Source organism: Peromyscus maniculatus, chromosome 3, assembly GCF_049852395.1.
Source record: "Peromyscus maniculatus bairdii isolate BWxNUB_F1_BW_parent chromosome 3, HU_Pman_BW_mat_3.1, whole genome shotgun sequence".
Lineage (NCBI taxonomy): Eukaryota > Metazoa > Chordata > Mammalia > Rodentia > Cricetidae > Peromyscus > Peromyscus maniculatus.
In genome coordinates, this window is record NC_134854.1 from 149,089,813 (window position 1) to 149,104,727 (window position 14,915).

Below are 14,915 nucleotides of genomic sequence, written 5' to 3' on the forward strand. Positions count from 1 at the left end.
AGAGTTGGATATGTCAGGAACTGGATCCAGCCTGTCCCCTGGCACCCTCAGTTCTACAAGGTGGCCATGATGTTGGGGATTAGCCCCTTCCTACTTTGAGACTGTCCAGTCTACCTTCTGGTGGCAGGCCCTTGGGTCCTTACATGTCGGACATGACCACAGGGAAAGGAGATGTTGCTTTAGTAACATTTCTAATGGCTGGGCTTTTGCACTTGAAGCAGGCATGACATAGGGCCTTACTATAAGGATTCTTTGGTGTATTGGTCTAGCCAAAAGTGCCATCAGGGGCAAGTACGGTCATCTGGGTTCCTTTCGCATTGTTTTTCCTCTTCATTGGTTTCCCTCCTGATCTCAGAAGACAGTATCCAACTGCTAAGCCTGAGGGGTCTGAGGTCCCATCTGTGGTTTCTGAAGCTTTCTACAGAAATTCTAATAGCTGACAGGCTAATAAAATGTTGACCTTAAAGGACTTGTCTTTTAGGAGATGAGAGATTATTTGATGGACTTCCTGAAAGCTTCAGTTAGCCTGTTGAGAAATAAGGGGTGTGTGTGTGTGTGTGTGTGTGTGTGTGTGTGTGTGTGTGTGTGTCCTCTCTGATACTGTCATAGTTAATAGTTTTAAAACAAATGTTTACATATGTATTGGGGCTGTTTATCATCATTCTATGCCTGTGGTTCTCTGCTAGCTTGTTAGAATCAGTGAGTTCCTGCACATTAGGACATTGACTAATAGTCTGCCTGCTTTTTAGCTTCTTCCCAGAGTGTCTGTTTTTCCCCAGGGGCACAGCAAGGAATCAAAATTTGGGACTAAAGTTAAGGTCTGAAAGTTACTGTTAAATCTGTGTGGGTCCTTCAAAGCTCCTCCTTGCATTGCTGGAGGTCTTTGATTGAAAACAGGATGTAGATGTGGATAATCTCATGGGATCGGCACTTGTTTTAAGGGGAGTAGTATAGGCATGAGAGGCTAGTCAATAGGAAGAAGGCTTCACTCTCACTGTGCCCTGTGGGCTGGCTTCTTTTTTCTGGTGGCTTGGGGGAAATGTAGGCATGGAGTGGAACTCCCTGGGGTAGGAGAAGGTATATCCTCCGGTTCCTGTGTTCTGTTGATTCTCATTTGAAAAGTAGAGTTTGGACAAAGACAAGGATCATCTAAGATTATGAGTTTTTCTTTTGGGCTTCTCTTTGCCATAGCCCCTTTCCTGATGGAGAGGCTGTAAAGGCTGGCACGTTACACTATTTTCCTGGATGCCTCCAGAACAGATCCACTGGAGGAGTACTTGAACTTAAGCTTCCAGCCTTTGGCCAAATTTTCCTATCACCCAGCTTATATTGAGGTCAGACAATATTACAGTAAAACATTAGCCTCTTATTCTTTAGTTTTCTAACTCTTGAGACTACCTTGTCACAGAGAGTCTAAGAACACCGAAACAAACTTCCCACGATGATCCTAAGGAGAAAGACAAGTCTCTAGACTCTCATCAATGACACAGGAAGGAAGGAGTGGCATTTTTATATGCAGACCAGAGTTTCTAAGCCTTTGGTGGTGACCCTTAGAAGTGTCTCCAAGAATACATGGGGGTGAAGTCAAGAGATGGGGGTAGGGTGTTCTAACCATCTTGGGTTTTAGTGGTTGTGGTCATTGTTGTTTGTTTTGAGGCCTAGAATAGACAGGGGAGATAGAGGGGTTCAACCTCCAGACCAAACAGAAAAAAATATCCTCTTAGAAACCAGAAGACATGGAGGAAAAGGGCTTTCTCTTTTAATAAGTTGCATTAATCACCCCTGAAACTGGGTTTATCTAATGACTGGGAAGACACGGAACTGCACAGCATGCAGATTAGATTGTATCAAGAAACAGTGGAGCTTAACTTCAGTGTGGTCAGCTCTTCCAGTCTCAGCAAGGCTACAGCTGATACTCAGTGGGTGTTATGGAGCATCCTCACTGCAACCCCTGGAAGTCCATTAGAAGTACAGGAGCTTGAGCCTCCTGACCTACTAGGACACAATCCTCATCTTTAGCAAAATACCCAACTGATGTATGTGCATATGGCCTCAGTAACTGAGTTACTAGGTTGTCTAGTAGCCAGAAAATGCAGTCAACCAGTCAGTCACCCGTCATCTTCTAGCTCCGACACTGGATCTGTTCCACAGGGACCCCAGCAAATTCTGTGTCCTTCAGTGTTTCTGGTCTATACAGCGCAACTATTTTGGCCCATGGTGATGAGCAAGAGGAAGGGAGACTAGAGTCTGGAAACAGTTTAGACTAATAAACAAGCAAAAACTAAGCACAGCCTCCATGTGCAATGTGTGAAGAAGGTTCAGTTCTATAGCCATATTTCTGTTATACCTACCCTATGTAACATGCATAATACATTTTACTGGTAGATTTTGAACTAGAATTCTGTAATGTATTCATCTAAATAGGAAAATAGATTTGTAGACCCTGTACACAGCTTTGTTAATTCTGAAGAGAGGTATATCCACCTATTATTTTATTGAAGGAAAGTAGAAGGAGTGCAGTTTGACTTCTTCATGTCAGTCCAGTTGAATGAGACATACAACAAAGAAACCAGCTGAAGTGATTTTGGGGCTGTGGGGGGAGAAACTATTGTATGCAAATATCATCATGCTGATGCAGCTCACTAAACCTAGTAAGACTGGGGTGCCCAGGAACCCAATTGCCTTCAACACTATAGAATTTATTTTAATAGGTCATATGGATGCAAGATCAAACCCCAAATTAAAAAAGGATGAACACCAAAAATAAAGGTTGTCTCCTCATTAGATCATTTCTGTATTACTTTTCCTGCAGAAAAAACACACTCAATCTATTCTTCTTCCAGAAATACATATGTATGTACATGTAGAGCTAATGTATGTTTGTCTTTCTTTAATACAAGTGGTTACATGCTTATATAAGTGACAGAATATGCATGCAACATATACATATGATACATATAATTTCATGCACACATACATTTAAGAGAAACACACATATGATATGTACATGCACACATAAATATGATAGAATACCCATGCACACATATGATATAACTTACATAGATATATATATATATATATATATATATATATATATGTGAAGATACACATTCTCCCAAACAGAGTTTTCATACTTGTGTTTTTGTTTTGCTCTCTAATTTGTTTGTTGAGACAGGGGCTTTCTGCATAGCTCAGGATGGCCTTACACTCACTATGTAGCCCAGACTGGTCTCAAACCCCTGCCTCAGCCTCCAGCCTCAGCCTCCTGAGTGTTGGGAGTACAGGCTTCCACCTCATCATACCAAGTGCCATTAGGTTATGTATTAGTGTTTGGAGTTTAATTTGATTTCACCATATGGAATTTAGTCTAAGATCGTTTTTCCTTTTATTATTTCCTGGATCCTGCTTGGGTTTTCTTTTAGCGCTTTAAAATATTTTCAAGTATTTACAGCTTTGTTCTTTTTGTTTGCATTCTATAAAGTGGAAAGTAGGGAGGCAGATCTCTGTTGTCATCATCTGTCCATGTTCCTACCCTCCCCCCTGGCTTCTGCTTGATTCTTTCTGAACTTTCTGTTCTGTGCCATTGAGTTGTCCATTCTGTCTACTCTTAGGCCAATGGCAGACTCTTTATTGTAGTCTTATGAATTTTAAAGTGTCTCCTAACACTGAAGACTCCTTGATGGTCAGTATCGATGTTTGAGGTGGTTGTATCTGTGACTTTTCTCTGGCTGTGACACGAAACAGCTGAAGGGAGGGTGGGTTTATTGTGCTTTACAGTTTAAGAGGGATACAAGCCAAGGCAGAGAAGGCGTAGAGGCAGGAGCTGAGGCAGCTGGTCACATGTATCTACAGACAGGAAGTGGAGCCAGGCTAAGAAATTCAAGTGCCTTCTTCCCCTGTGACTCACTTCCTTCAGCAATGCTTATCTCCTAAAGGTTCCACAGCCTTCCGTAATAGTGCTACCATCTGATGACCAAGGATCCCACTGCAGGATCCTATGGTCACATTCAAACTGCAGCACTAGGCTTACCTGTGTGTGTGTGTGTGTGTGTGTGTGTGTGTGTGTGTGTGTGTTTACCGCTCCTACCCAAAGACAACTGTTGACCTTTTTATTAAGTTTTCATCTTTCATTAATTCAGCTATAAAATATGTAGTCTTTTTTGTTTTGTTTTGTTTTGTTTTTTAAGACAGGGTTTCTCTGTGTAACTTTGGGCCTTTCCTGGAACTCACTCTGTAGCCCAGGTTGGCCTCGAACTCACAGAGATCTACCTGCCTCTGCCTCCCAGGTGCTGGGATTAAAGGTACCACCACCAGCACCCCAGCAAAATATGTAGTCTTTTACATCTAGCTCTTTGCCTTTACCATATTTTTTGAGGCTTTTCCATGTCATTTGTATCAGTAGTTCATTCCTTTTTATTGTTGAATAGTATTTCATTTTATGAATATACACTGTCCATTTCTTCCATTGTTTCCAATTTTTGCTGTTATGGATAATGCCACTATGAGCATTTCCATTCACACCTTTGTGTGGACACGTGTTTTCATTAGCTCTGAATGATAAAAAGGAGTATTGCTATCTTATGATAGGGGCAATTTCTTAAGAAACTGCTCAACTGTACTGGGAATAATGATGCATACTTAGAACCCAGCACTTGAGAGACTGAGCAGGAGGATGAGCTACACAGTGAACTGGAGACTATCTGGGCTATATTTTAAGACACTGACTTAAAATAATAGTAATAAAATGGTGAGAGATTTCTAAAGTAGCCATCTCGTCTGATAGTCTCACTGGTTGTTTAGATGGGATTCCACTCCTCCTGTTCTCCTCAGCATGACTTCATTATAGGAATCATAGTGACAGATCACTGTGGGTCGATTTGATCAATGTAACTTCCAATGACTAAAGCTGTTGAACATACCCCGAGGTGCTCCTTCGCCCCCTCTGTAGATTCCTTGGTGCAATCAATCGCCAGCAAGTCTGTGAAGAACTCTTGCCCGCGTTCTGGTTGAGTTCTTTTCTTCTGGTTTGGAGTTGAAAGAGGCTTGTTTGCCTGTTTTTTGTTGTTTGTTTTGTTTTTTAAGGCAGTTTTTCTGTGGAACAGCCCTGGAACTCACTTTGCAGACCAGGCTAGCCCCGAACTCATAGAGATCCTCCTGCCTCTGCCTCCCAAGTGCTGGGATTAAGTGTGTGCCACCACTGCCTGGCTAGTTTGCCTGGTTTTAAAGACAGAATCTCATGTATCCTAGGCTACCCCTTCTTTCTATAGCTGAGGATGACCTTGAACCTCTGATGCTAACCTCCTGCCTAGCATGTGTTAGGTGCCAGTGTTTGGGTTACAGGTGTCTGACACTGTGCCCGGTTTATGTGGTGCTAGGGACTGAACTCAGGGTTTTGTACATGGTAGGCAAACACTCTACCAACGGAGCTACACACCCTCCACCCAAAGTTCTCTATATGTTCTAGAAACAAGAGCAACCGTTTTTAATGATGAATTATCTGATTTATCTGGTTGTTGGTTTTTGTTTTGGGGGGTCCTTTTGTTTTGCTTTTTTTGTTTTTGTTTGGCTTTGCTATGTGTTCCTTGTCTTCATGATAGCCTCACACTACATAGTAGCTAAGGATGAGTTTAAACTCTGATCGTCCTGCCTCCACCTCAGGGTACTAAAGCTGTGTGCTTTTTGTGTCATCTAATAATATAAATAGTTTCTGCCCAATTAGTGTTTCTTTTCTTTATCTTTGTTGTGTTTGAATTGAACCAAGGGCCTCAAATGCTAGGCAAGGCATTCTACCCCAACTCTTTCGGGTGCTTCTTGGCTGCATGCAGTTTTGTCCCCAGGGGAAATTTGACTGTCAAAATGGAGAAGACAGTTGCTAGTGAAGCAGAAGGCCAAGGACATAATTAAGCATCTATAAAGCACACGGCAGCTTCACAGTGAAGAATTGTGAACCTGTAAAGGGAACAGCACGGACCGACCTGACCCATCCCAAAGTCACATGGATTTTCCTCCTTGTGTTCTTATGTGTGCTGATGTGGGGTCCTTGCTCTTTGTCTGATCTTGTTTTCTCAGTGCTGGGGATTAAATCCATAGCCCTGTACCTGCTGGGCAGGTTCTACTACTGAGCTACAGCTCCACCTATAGGTGGTCTACTTTGAGTTAGCTTCTGCATACCTGGCAGGAAGGGAATAAATTTATTCCTTCATGGGAGGATATGCGGATGTTTCTGCCTTATTGGTTGGCCATGGGTATCCAATCCCTATGAATTTTCCAGCCCCTTCATTAAGAGGTCATGGTGCTAGAGACAATTGTGTGTTACATTTTTTTTTCCCTATGGTTTTTCTTACAACTTCCCTCATCAGGTCTGATGTGGATTCTGTGCACATCATTTGCCAACAGAAGAGAAAGGCCAAACCAGAAATGTTGTTGGCATTTGGATCAGTTCTTGTCTAACGTTCTTTGTTTTTCTTTTTCTGCATCTTTTAGTTTATTTGAACATTTTCCAATGTTCCATTATGATTTCTCTACTGTGGCAATATTTGGTGATATTTTCGGAGGTGTCTTGATTGGTTTCTTGTTTGCTTGTTTTGCTTTGTTTTTGCAAGATGTGTTTCTATGTGCCCCAGGCATCTGTGTTAGCTCCACAAGACTTAAGGACAGTCACCCATTTGCACTGGGAGCCACTGCTTCTCCTGCTGGCTTCAGCTAGTGTGGTCCTCCACAGAACTTCCTTCGGTGATTCTCCTAGAATACGTTTGCTGCCAATGAGTTTTCTTAGTCTCTTTAATCTAAGAATGTCATGGTCTGTTTTGTACTAGAGTTCAAACCTGGGTGTGGGCCACACTACGCAAATACTGTATGAAAATGTTTTTATTTGGCTGTCATTCCCGAGATGTATTTCTGCTGGATGAAGAGTTCTGGTTTGGCCTTTCTCTTCTGTTGGCATGGTCTGTCTTCATTTTTCCCCATGTGTATATATGTGAGTTTACACGTGGGTGTGCACATGTGTATGGGTATAGTACATGTGTGTACATGTCTGGGAGACCTGAAGTTGATGTTGGGACTCTTTCTTAATTCCTCTTCCACTTAATTCTTGGAGGTAGGATCTCTGAATCAAATCCAGAGCTTGCTGAGACACTCTTACAACTAGCAGGTTTGATCCTGTGTTCAAACACCTTACCACTGTCTTCTGAGGCTGGAACTTCAGGCAGGCCATCACACCCATTCAGCATTTATGTGGGTCCTGGGGACCCAGACTCTGGTCTTCTTGCTTGCATGGTAAATGCTTTAACCTCTGAGCCGTTTCACCAGCCCCTATCTCCATCAACATTTTCTGTATATTCCCCTTCCTCTGACTCCTCTAGTCTTTGATTAAAAACAATGCAATGTCATTTGAATTGTGGTTCCCTTTAAGTGATGTTCTAGTTCCTCCTGGCTGCTTTCAGGATGTTTTCTGCTCTAGGAATGTTGCTCATTGGTGGTGGTGTTTGCCTAGTATATGTCAGGTCCTCAGTTCAATCACCAGTTCGAAAATATATTTTTAATGCCTTTCTAGAGGTGTTTTTTTAATTTATTTTAAATGTATATGTATGTATGTGTGTGCGTGCCTGTGGAGGCTAGAGTAGGGATCAGATACCTGGAAACCGGAGCTACAGGCAGTTATGAGCTGCCTGACATAGGTGTGCAAGCACTTGGGAGGATTGCCATGAGTTCGAAGCCAGCCCAGAGTACAGATAAGACCTTGTAAGATAATATAAGTCTTGTGAAAACAAAGTTAGCTTTGAGAACTCTGTGGTAGGTCTTGGGGTGAGTTTCTTTTGTTTAACTATGCTGAGCTTCTTGACTTGAGGTAAACTGAGGAAGCTCTTGGGCCGCATTCCTTCAGATGCTGTCCCACACCACACCTCCTCTCTGGGATTCTAAGAATAGGAACATTAAACCTTTTGAGTCATGTTCTCGGACCCTGAGTTCTGCTTATCATGTCTTTGGTCTTGGATAATTTCTTCATTCTGTTATCTTCCTTCTGTGGTCTCCTCCATCTGATACCCTCACATTTTATGTGTTTAATGTAATTTTCAACCCTAACATTCCCACTTAGTTCCCCTTAGTAGAGGGAGATGAGTGCTTGCCCCCAGCTAGCTTTCCTCTCTGTGCTGCCTCTGGAATAGAGCCACCGCCCACATTCAGAGCGGGCCTTCACACCTCAGTCACCCTGGCCAGAAAACCCCTCACCACACCTGGAAGTTTGATTTCAAAGTGGTTCTAGATCTTGTCTAGTTGGCAATCAATATAAACCATCACAAATAGAGACTTGCATTAGGGTGAGCACTGGGGAACAAGAGCAGTATTGACAAACGTTCACTAAGCGCCATCTTCAAGAAGAAAATGGGAAGATTTGACTCAGTAAGAGATTACATCCATATCATGAACAGGGAATATTAACACTTGTTTGTACTGTGGATGATGAGACAAGTTTCCTTTTAGCAACAGCAGCTAGAGTTAAAGTCTTCTTGCGCTGGGCTAAGTGCTAAGCATGCAGAAAGCCCTAGCTATGGTCCTTGAACCATAATAGTTAAAATCCATTTCTTCAGAGCAAGCTGGCTCATGTCTGTAATCCTAGCACTTGGGAGGTGGAGGCAGGAGGATCAGCAGTTCAGGGCCAGCCTTAGCTACGTGAATCCCTGAGAGTTTGTCCTCAACTCCTGAGCCCCTCCTACTTCAGTTCCCCCATTGGATGGCTTCTTGGTTGCAGCCACGCAGGTTCCTTTTGGCCTGTTTTGGGATATTCTACTCCTCCAACACCTGTCTCTCCGCTCTCCACAGCTGCTTCAGCTCTCAGCCGCTGCTGTGGAGAAAGGCCGCAGCGTCGGGGAGGTTCTGCAGTCGGTGCTGAGGTATGAGAAGGAGCGACAGCTGGATGAGGCGGTGGGAAACGTCACGCGACTGCAGCTGCTGGACTGGCTGATGGCAAACCTGTGATTGGGGCCCACCTGGTGTTCCAGCAGTGGGCCATGTCCCCACTCCCTCAGCTCCCCTCCCTGTCACCCAGAGCCCTAAAGTTCCCTTCACACCACCCACACCAGATGCACCATCTAACGCTACTCACTGGATTTTGCAGATTTTCTTGTCCATGCGAGCAAGGACATAAATTAAAAGATTACAATTAAAGGGCTGCACAAGTTTGGCTTACTTTTGTTTGAAAGGTAAGGCTGCACTCTCTATCAGAGAAAGCCATCGGAGGGAGGGCAGGGACCGAATGGCAGAGAAGAACGGCCCAGCAACCCACTCAGTTCCCTGCCGTCCCCAGCTATGAGCTGATTAAACCAGTCCCTTAAAATAAGCCACAGTTGGGTTTACTATTTCGTTCTCATCCTTTAGAACCACAACAACCAGAAAACAGTTTCTAACAGCCAGGCAAAATTATTCACACTGTGCTGTTGTGGGTATGGCCTCATGTGGTCTGCACAGCTGTGGAACCACTGCCCGCCTCCAACCGTACCCACAGTTCAAGGTAGAGCTGAAACAGCCCAGGGGCTGTGGGTGTGGCAGATGTAGCCCGAGTGATCCTATACAGTGATCCTAGGTTTCATCCCAGTGGCAAAAAAGAAAGCACTGGACTAAGGCTGAGTTCTCGGTAGTGTGGTAGTTCAGGCTGCAATGCTTGCGCTTGGGCAGTGCAGACAGTATGTTCAGTAGCTTAAAGTGATCCTCTGCCCCATATCCAGTTCCACTCTAAACTACATTTATTTATGCATTTATTTGGGGGCAAGACGTGCCTACCACAGCCCGGGTGTGGAGGTCAGAGGACAACTCGAGAGAATCAGTTCTCTTCCTCCACCATGTGAGGTCTGGGGCTCTTACTCCTGGCAAGAAAGAAACGCAGACTATTCATTAAGTTTGGCGGCAATAACTTTTACCCACTGAGCCATCTTGCTAACCCAGACTTTTTTTCTTTTACATTTGTTTATTGATTTATTTTAGAGGATGCGGCTAATGTTTTTGGTGGTGAGGTGGGCTCTGAAGTAGCCTACCTCACCCAGAGCTGGCTGAGTTCCAGCCAGTCAAAACACCACTGCAGCCAGCTTTTCACTTGGGTACTAAGGACCACATTCAAGCCCTCCTGCTTATGTGGCAAGCGCTCTACCACCTGAGCTGTATCCCCAACCCCAAGACTGCACTTTGGAGAGGATGTGTGTAATCCCTTAACTTCCCGGCTGAGCCTGTCATCAGAACAAAGCCAGCTACAGAGAAGCAGAGGGAGGCCAGAGGCAAGGCTAATAGATGAATGGGGAATCTGAACTGTTCCTTAACTGTACAAATCAACAAGCTGGTATGACAGCAGCCAGCATTTTCCAACAAGAACACCAGGCTGAGGACCTAGGTCAGCTGGCAAAATGTTTGCCACATAAGCATAAGGACCTGAGTTCGATACCCAGGACCAATGGAAAAAGACCAGACATGGAACTACAGAGATGGATGGCTAAGTGGTAGAGCACTTGCTCGTTCTTCAAGAGGACCCGAGTTCAGTTCCCAGCACCCACATCAGGCAGGTCACAACCACATGCAACTCCAGCTCCAGAGGATCTGTGTAGACAGATCTCTGCTCAGTGGCCAGCCAGTCCGACCTACTTGGCAAGTTTCAGGCCAGTGAGAAATTGCCTCAAGAAACCATGTGGACAGTAAGAAGGATGACACCCAAGGTTATTCTCTAGCCTCCATGTGCACCTGCACACACATATATACAAGCGCACGAACAAAACAAGAGAATCCTGATTGGCACCGATTGACAGTCACAAACAAGATCTGATTTTATTTGGAGTTCCGTGAATGAGGCTGTAGCATCTGACGCTGCCCCCTACACAAACATACACACACCTTAAAAAGTAAGTTCAGGTAAAGCCCCTCCCTCCCCCGGCCCCCGTCAACCTTCACTGGAGGAATCATGCCAACTCACCATGTAAATAGAGTTTGATTTTTCTTACAAACCTTTATGCATTAAAAAAGCAATGTGAAGTATTGTACAATCGAAGTGCCTTCTCTAATACAAATCGCTGGTGGAAAGGAACAGGATGCACCCTCCACAAGGGTCACATGATGGGTGGTAAAATGTTAGTGCTCTTAGGGGAGGAGGTGCATTGTTGTTCTGTGGACACCTCTGACCCAGAAACAGTCTCTGGCTTTCCAGAAGCTTCTGCTAGATGAGGCAGCTGGACTGTGTCAGCTGTGTGCTGGAGAGAGCTCTGCCGTTTGCCTGAGTTCTGACCGTGCTTCTCAGTATCATCTTTCGGTTTGTCTGTAGTTTCTTTGGTGGTCTCTTCTGCAGGAAGGAAGGAACAAAGAGAATCCTTCAAACAATAGCCACTGTGTACTAGACGTTACATCAGTTTAGGGAAATTGAACATTCTGTGGCCAGCATTATTCTAAGCACTTTGTACTTATCCATTTGATCCCTTTCTAATCCCCACAGAATAAGCACTATTGTCATATGTTTATAAGCTGATACAGAGAGAGGTCAATTGCCTAAGAGCCACACCTGGTACTGCAGAAGCAGAATTTAGTCCCACCTGAGTCCAGTGATCTGTCTTACTAGGCTGCACTGCAAAGAAAAATTTGCCTCATGCCATTGTATGTCATTCTGATGACGTAAAAGGGGGTGGAGAGATGGCCTGGCAGTTAAGAGCACTTGCTGCTCTGCCAGAGGACCAGAGCTCCATTTCCAGCACCCACATACAAGGTTACAACTGCTGTAACTCCAGCTCCAGGGACTCTGGAACGCTTTGTGGGCACCAGCACACACAAAAATAATAAAATGCATTTTAAAAAGAACATAAAAGGTGGTCATAGGACACAAGGGGTAAGCATAATAAAAGAACGAAGAAGGAGAAAGGGAATTGAATATTGAAAAATGGAAAATCCTAATGGCAAAAGGCCAAAAGGAGGAATCCATCTAGAATGAAGTCTCCCAAAAGAGGAAACTCACAAAAATAAGAAATGGTAAGCTCCTGTTGGTGTAGTCGGGGCTGAATCAGCCCACATCCCATGCAGACATCAGGGCTCGCTCACCCGTGCCTGGCTCCTTGGACTGTACCTGTTTTGCATTTGCTGGACCGATGCTCTTCAACCTTGTCCTTGCTCATCTCAGAAGAAGTAGAGACACTGGACTTCCTTAGGATCTGCGGCCTGGGCCGGCTTTTGAGTTTCCGTGGCTCGTGAATCCAGGCATGCTTGAGGGCCTGGTCGGGGGTCATGCGGAGAGAAGGCTCCCATCTGGACACCAAGACAGCCCAACATGAGCCTGTTGCTGTTGACGTAACCCTTCTCATAGTAAAACAGTTTGTAAACCTGATCAAGATGTTTTCCATTTTAGCTGTGTTGTATCTCAGAGATGTCAAAGAACAGAGGAGATGACATAATTGTAAAATGGCTGCAAACAGCTATTGATATTTTTTAAAGGAAAGCTGCATAATGAACCAAGTACTCTATTAATACTAAATTGTCTAGAATTCCTAGAAATTCTCTTACAGGAAATACTGTTTAGGGCTGGGGGTGTAGTTCAGGAGTAGAGCACCTGCCTAGCATGTGTGAGACCCTGCGTACAGTCTCCAGAACTGCAACAAACAATTCGAAGAAATATTAAAGAATCCTAGCCAATTAAACATATGATTTGGCAAGTTAAGAAAATGGAAACAAGATGCATGCTTCTCAAACTATGGGATTTGGGGCTCCAAAGATAAGGGAAAAGAAAATCGTAGGATATCAGATTCATATGGAGGCAGAGTATGATGGCATATGCCTAATCCCGGCTCTGGGGCAGTGGAGGCAGGAGGATCAGAGAAGTTCAAGTCCAGCTTCAAATATGTAGTGAATTTGAGGCTAGCCTATGCTACATGAGATCATGTATCAAAAAAAAAAAAAAAAGCTATCCATGGAGGCTGTAATTCAAGGAAATTTCTAACATAGTAACAAAATGCATTTTATAGAACTCTAACAAACCATTCTACCACTGTAAAATGCCTTCAGGAACTATACTAGCACAGATCTCAATTTTGAAGTTTTCTGAATTTCTTTTGTTTTTTTCATGCTAGACAACAGACCCAGGGCCTCAAGTACTCTCAGAAATCACTCTACCATTGAGCTTCACCCTAGTACTTTTCAATTGTATTTGAAAAAGGATCTTATTTAGCCAGGGCTGAACTCAGACTTTAAATTCTGCTTCAGCTTCCCAAACAGCTGGGTTTATATACATTTGCCATCTCACTCAGCTGAAAAACACCAATCTGATAAAGGTTTTCATGTTCAATCTTATGGAGCCAAGATCGACTTATCGCCCTGTAACTTTCACCCAAGTCTAAATTCTGCCCATTCGCGTTATACAGGATAAAATAGCTGACCCTGCCTCTAGGTCCTAGTCCTTTGAACTATGTGAAAACTAGTGCTAAAACACCCTATTTCTCCAGAACGACAGAGAAAGACACGCTCTTCTGCAAACTTCAGTCACCACAATCTATTGGCTGTTTGCTGTGGTTCTGTCGGCTGGCCATCTTTCATGGTGGGCACTTCCATCTCTGTCCAGCATGCTGGGCAGAGCTTCCAACTACAGGGAGGCAGTGTGAACATTCTAGCTCATCAAAGTCATCAGCCACACAAGCTCTTGGTTGCCAAGTGAACTGCTGCTGAGCTATGTCTCCGCTCTCCTGAACTTCTACAGTTAGTTTCTAAGACTAGGCAGCAGGTCTTAACATGCTCCATCTAACACATACATGCTGGCTTTGGCTCAGAACCTCTAGCCTGCCATTCCAAAGCTTTGCTGCTTAGCGATTTCGGGTTGAGTAACAGGCCCAGTCAACATTGCTGCCTTGTATGAGTTGAGAGCAGTTGATCCTTTTAAATAAATAAATAATAAATAATAAATAAATAAATAAATAAATAAATAAATAAATAAATAAATAAATAAATAAGCAAACAATAAATAAATCTGTCTTGCTCTTGAACTAGGTTCTAGATGATTAGAGTTCTGGGTAACCCAAATCCAGTCTCAGTGATGGTTTCTGTCATTTTTTAAGGGACATTCATACTATAGCCTTAGCCAGAGGTTGGGGTGACATAGGAGGGTAAAGATAAGGTACAGGAGCCCTCTCTTTGATTTCAGGTGGAAAATCGCATGACTATGTGGTGATATATTGTGCACCCCAATCTGGGGATCAGAGGACAGAGCCAGCCACTATATATTAGATATAGAGGCCAGACAGTAATGGCACACACCCTTAATCCTATCACTCGGGAGACAGATCCATCTGGATCTCTGTGAGTTCAAGACCACACTGAGAATAGAGCCAGGCATGGTAGCACACACCTTTAACCCCAGCACTTGAGATCTCATGTCTTTGCTTGGGAAGCATACACACCTTTAATCCCAGGAAGTAATATGGCAAGACACAGAAAGGTATATAAGGCGTGAGGAAACAGCAACTCACTCTCTTGAGGCTGAGGATTTCATAGAGGTAAGAATATGGCTGGCTTGTTCTGTTTTTCTGAACTTTCGGCTATCACCCCAATATCTGGCTCTGGGTTTTTTATTAATAAGACCATTTAGCAATTTGTGTTATATGACTGTCCCCATGGAAGAGAGGGTTCTTCTTCTAGCAATACTGATTGCCATCTGGGCTGCTTCCCCAGTTCTGGAAGGCATGAGTACCCAGAGTATTTTGCTAAAGTCACTCTGTTCCTCCAGAAGAATGGACGATTATAAAGGCACACTCTTCTGAAAACACTGAACAGTTGTAGGGCTGATAGGTGGAAGGTACCTTAGTAATCCCTCATTTTAGAGAAAAGGAAACAGGCCCAGAGAGCAATGGTGACTAACTAAAAAGCACATGGCCAGTTTACTTAGACTCAACAGAGACAGGCTGGCAAGTCCT

The 14,915-nt window shown here is 43.8% G+C and overlaps 2 protein-coding genes across 11 annotated transcripts in view; one reads left to right on the top strand and one right to left on the bottom strand.

Moving 5' to 3' along the window:
- Positions 1–9,169, top strand: part of Akap3 (A-kinase anchoring protein 3) — a 30,704-nt gene extending 21,535 nt beyond the window's left edge. For all 3 annotated transcript variants that reach the window (XM_016006405.3, XM_006987881.3, XM_016006406.3), the window contains one exon: positions 8,821–9,169. In XM_016006405.3, coding sequence (XP_015861891.1) covers positions 8,821–8,976 — 156 coding nt within the window. In that variant the 3' untranslated portion in view covers positions 8,977–9,169. The remainder of the gene's footprint in view (positions 1–8,820) is intronic.
- Positions 9,170–10,959: 1,790 nt separating this feature from the next.
- Positions 10,960–14,915, bottom strand: part of Dyrk4 (dual specificity tyrosine phosphorylation regulated kinase 4) — a 41,334-nt gene continuing 37,378 nt past the window's right edge. For 4 of the 8 annotated variants that reach the window (XM_042274148.2, XM_042274150.2, XM_042274149.2 and 1 more), the window contains 2 exons: positions 12,086–12,264; positions 10,960–11,314 (listed from right to left, as the gene is read on the bottom strand). In XM_042274148.2, coding sequence (XP_042130082.1) covers positions 11,085–11,314; positions 12,086–12,264 — 409 coding nt within the window. In that variant the 3' untranslated portion in view covers positions 10,960–11,084. Of the gene's footprint in view, positions 11,315–12,085; positions 12,340–14,915 lie in introns of all 8 variants that reach the window. The other 4 variants (XM_076568013.1, XM_076568015.1, XM_076568016.1 and 1 more) reach the window with 1 other exon arrangement.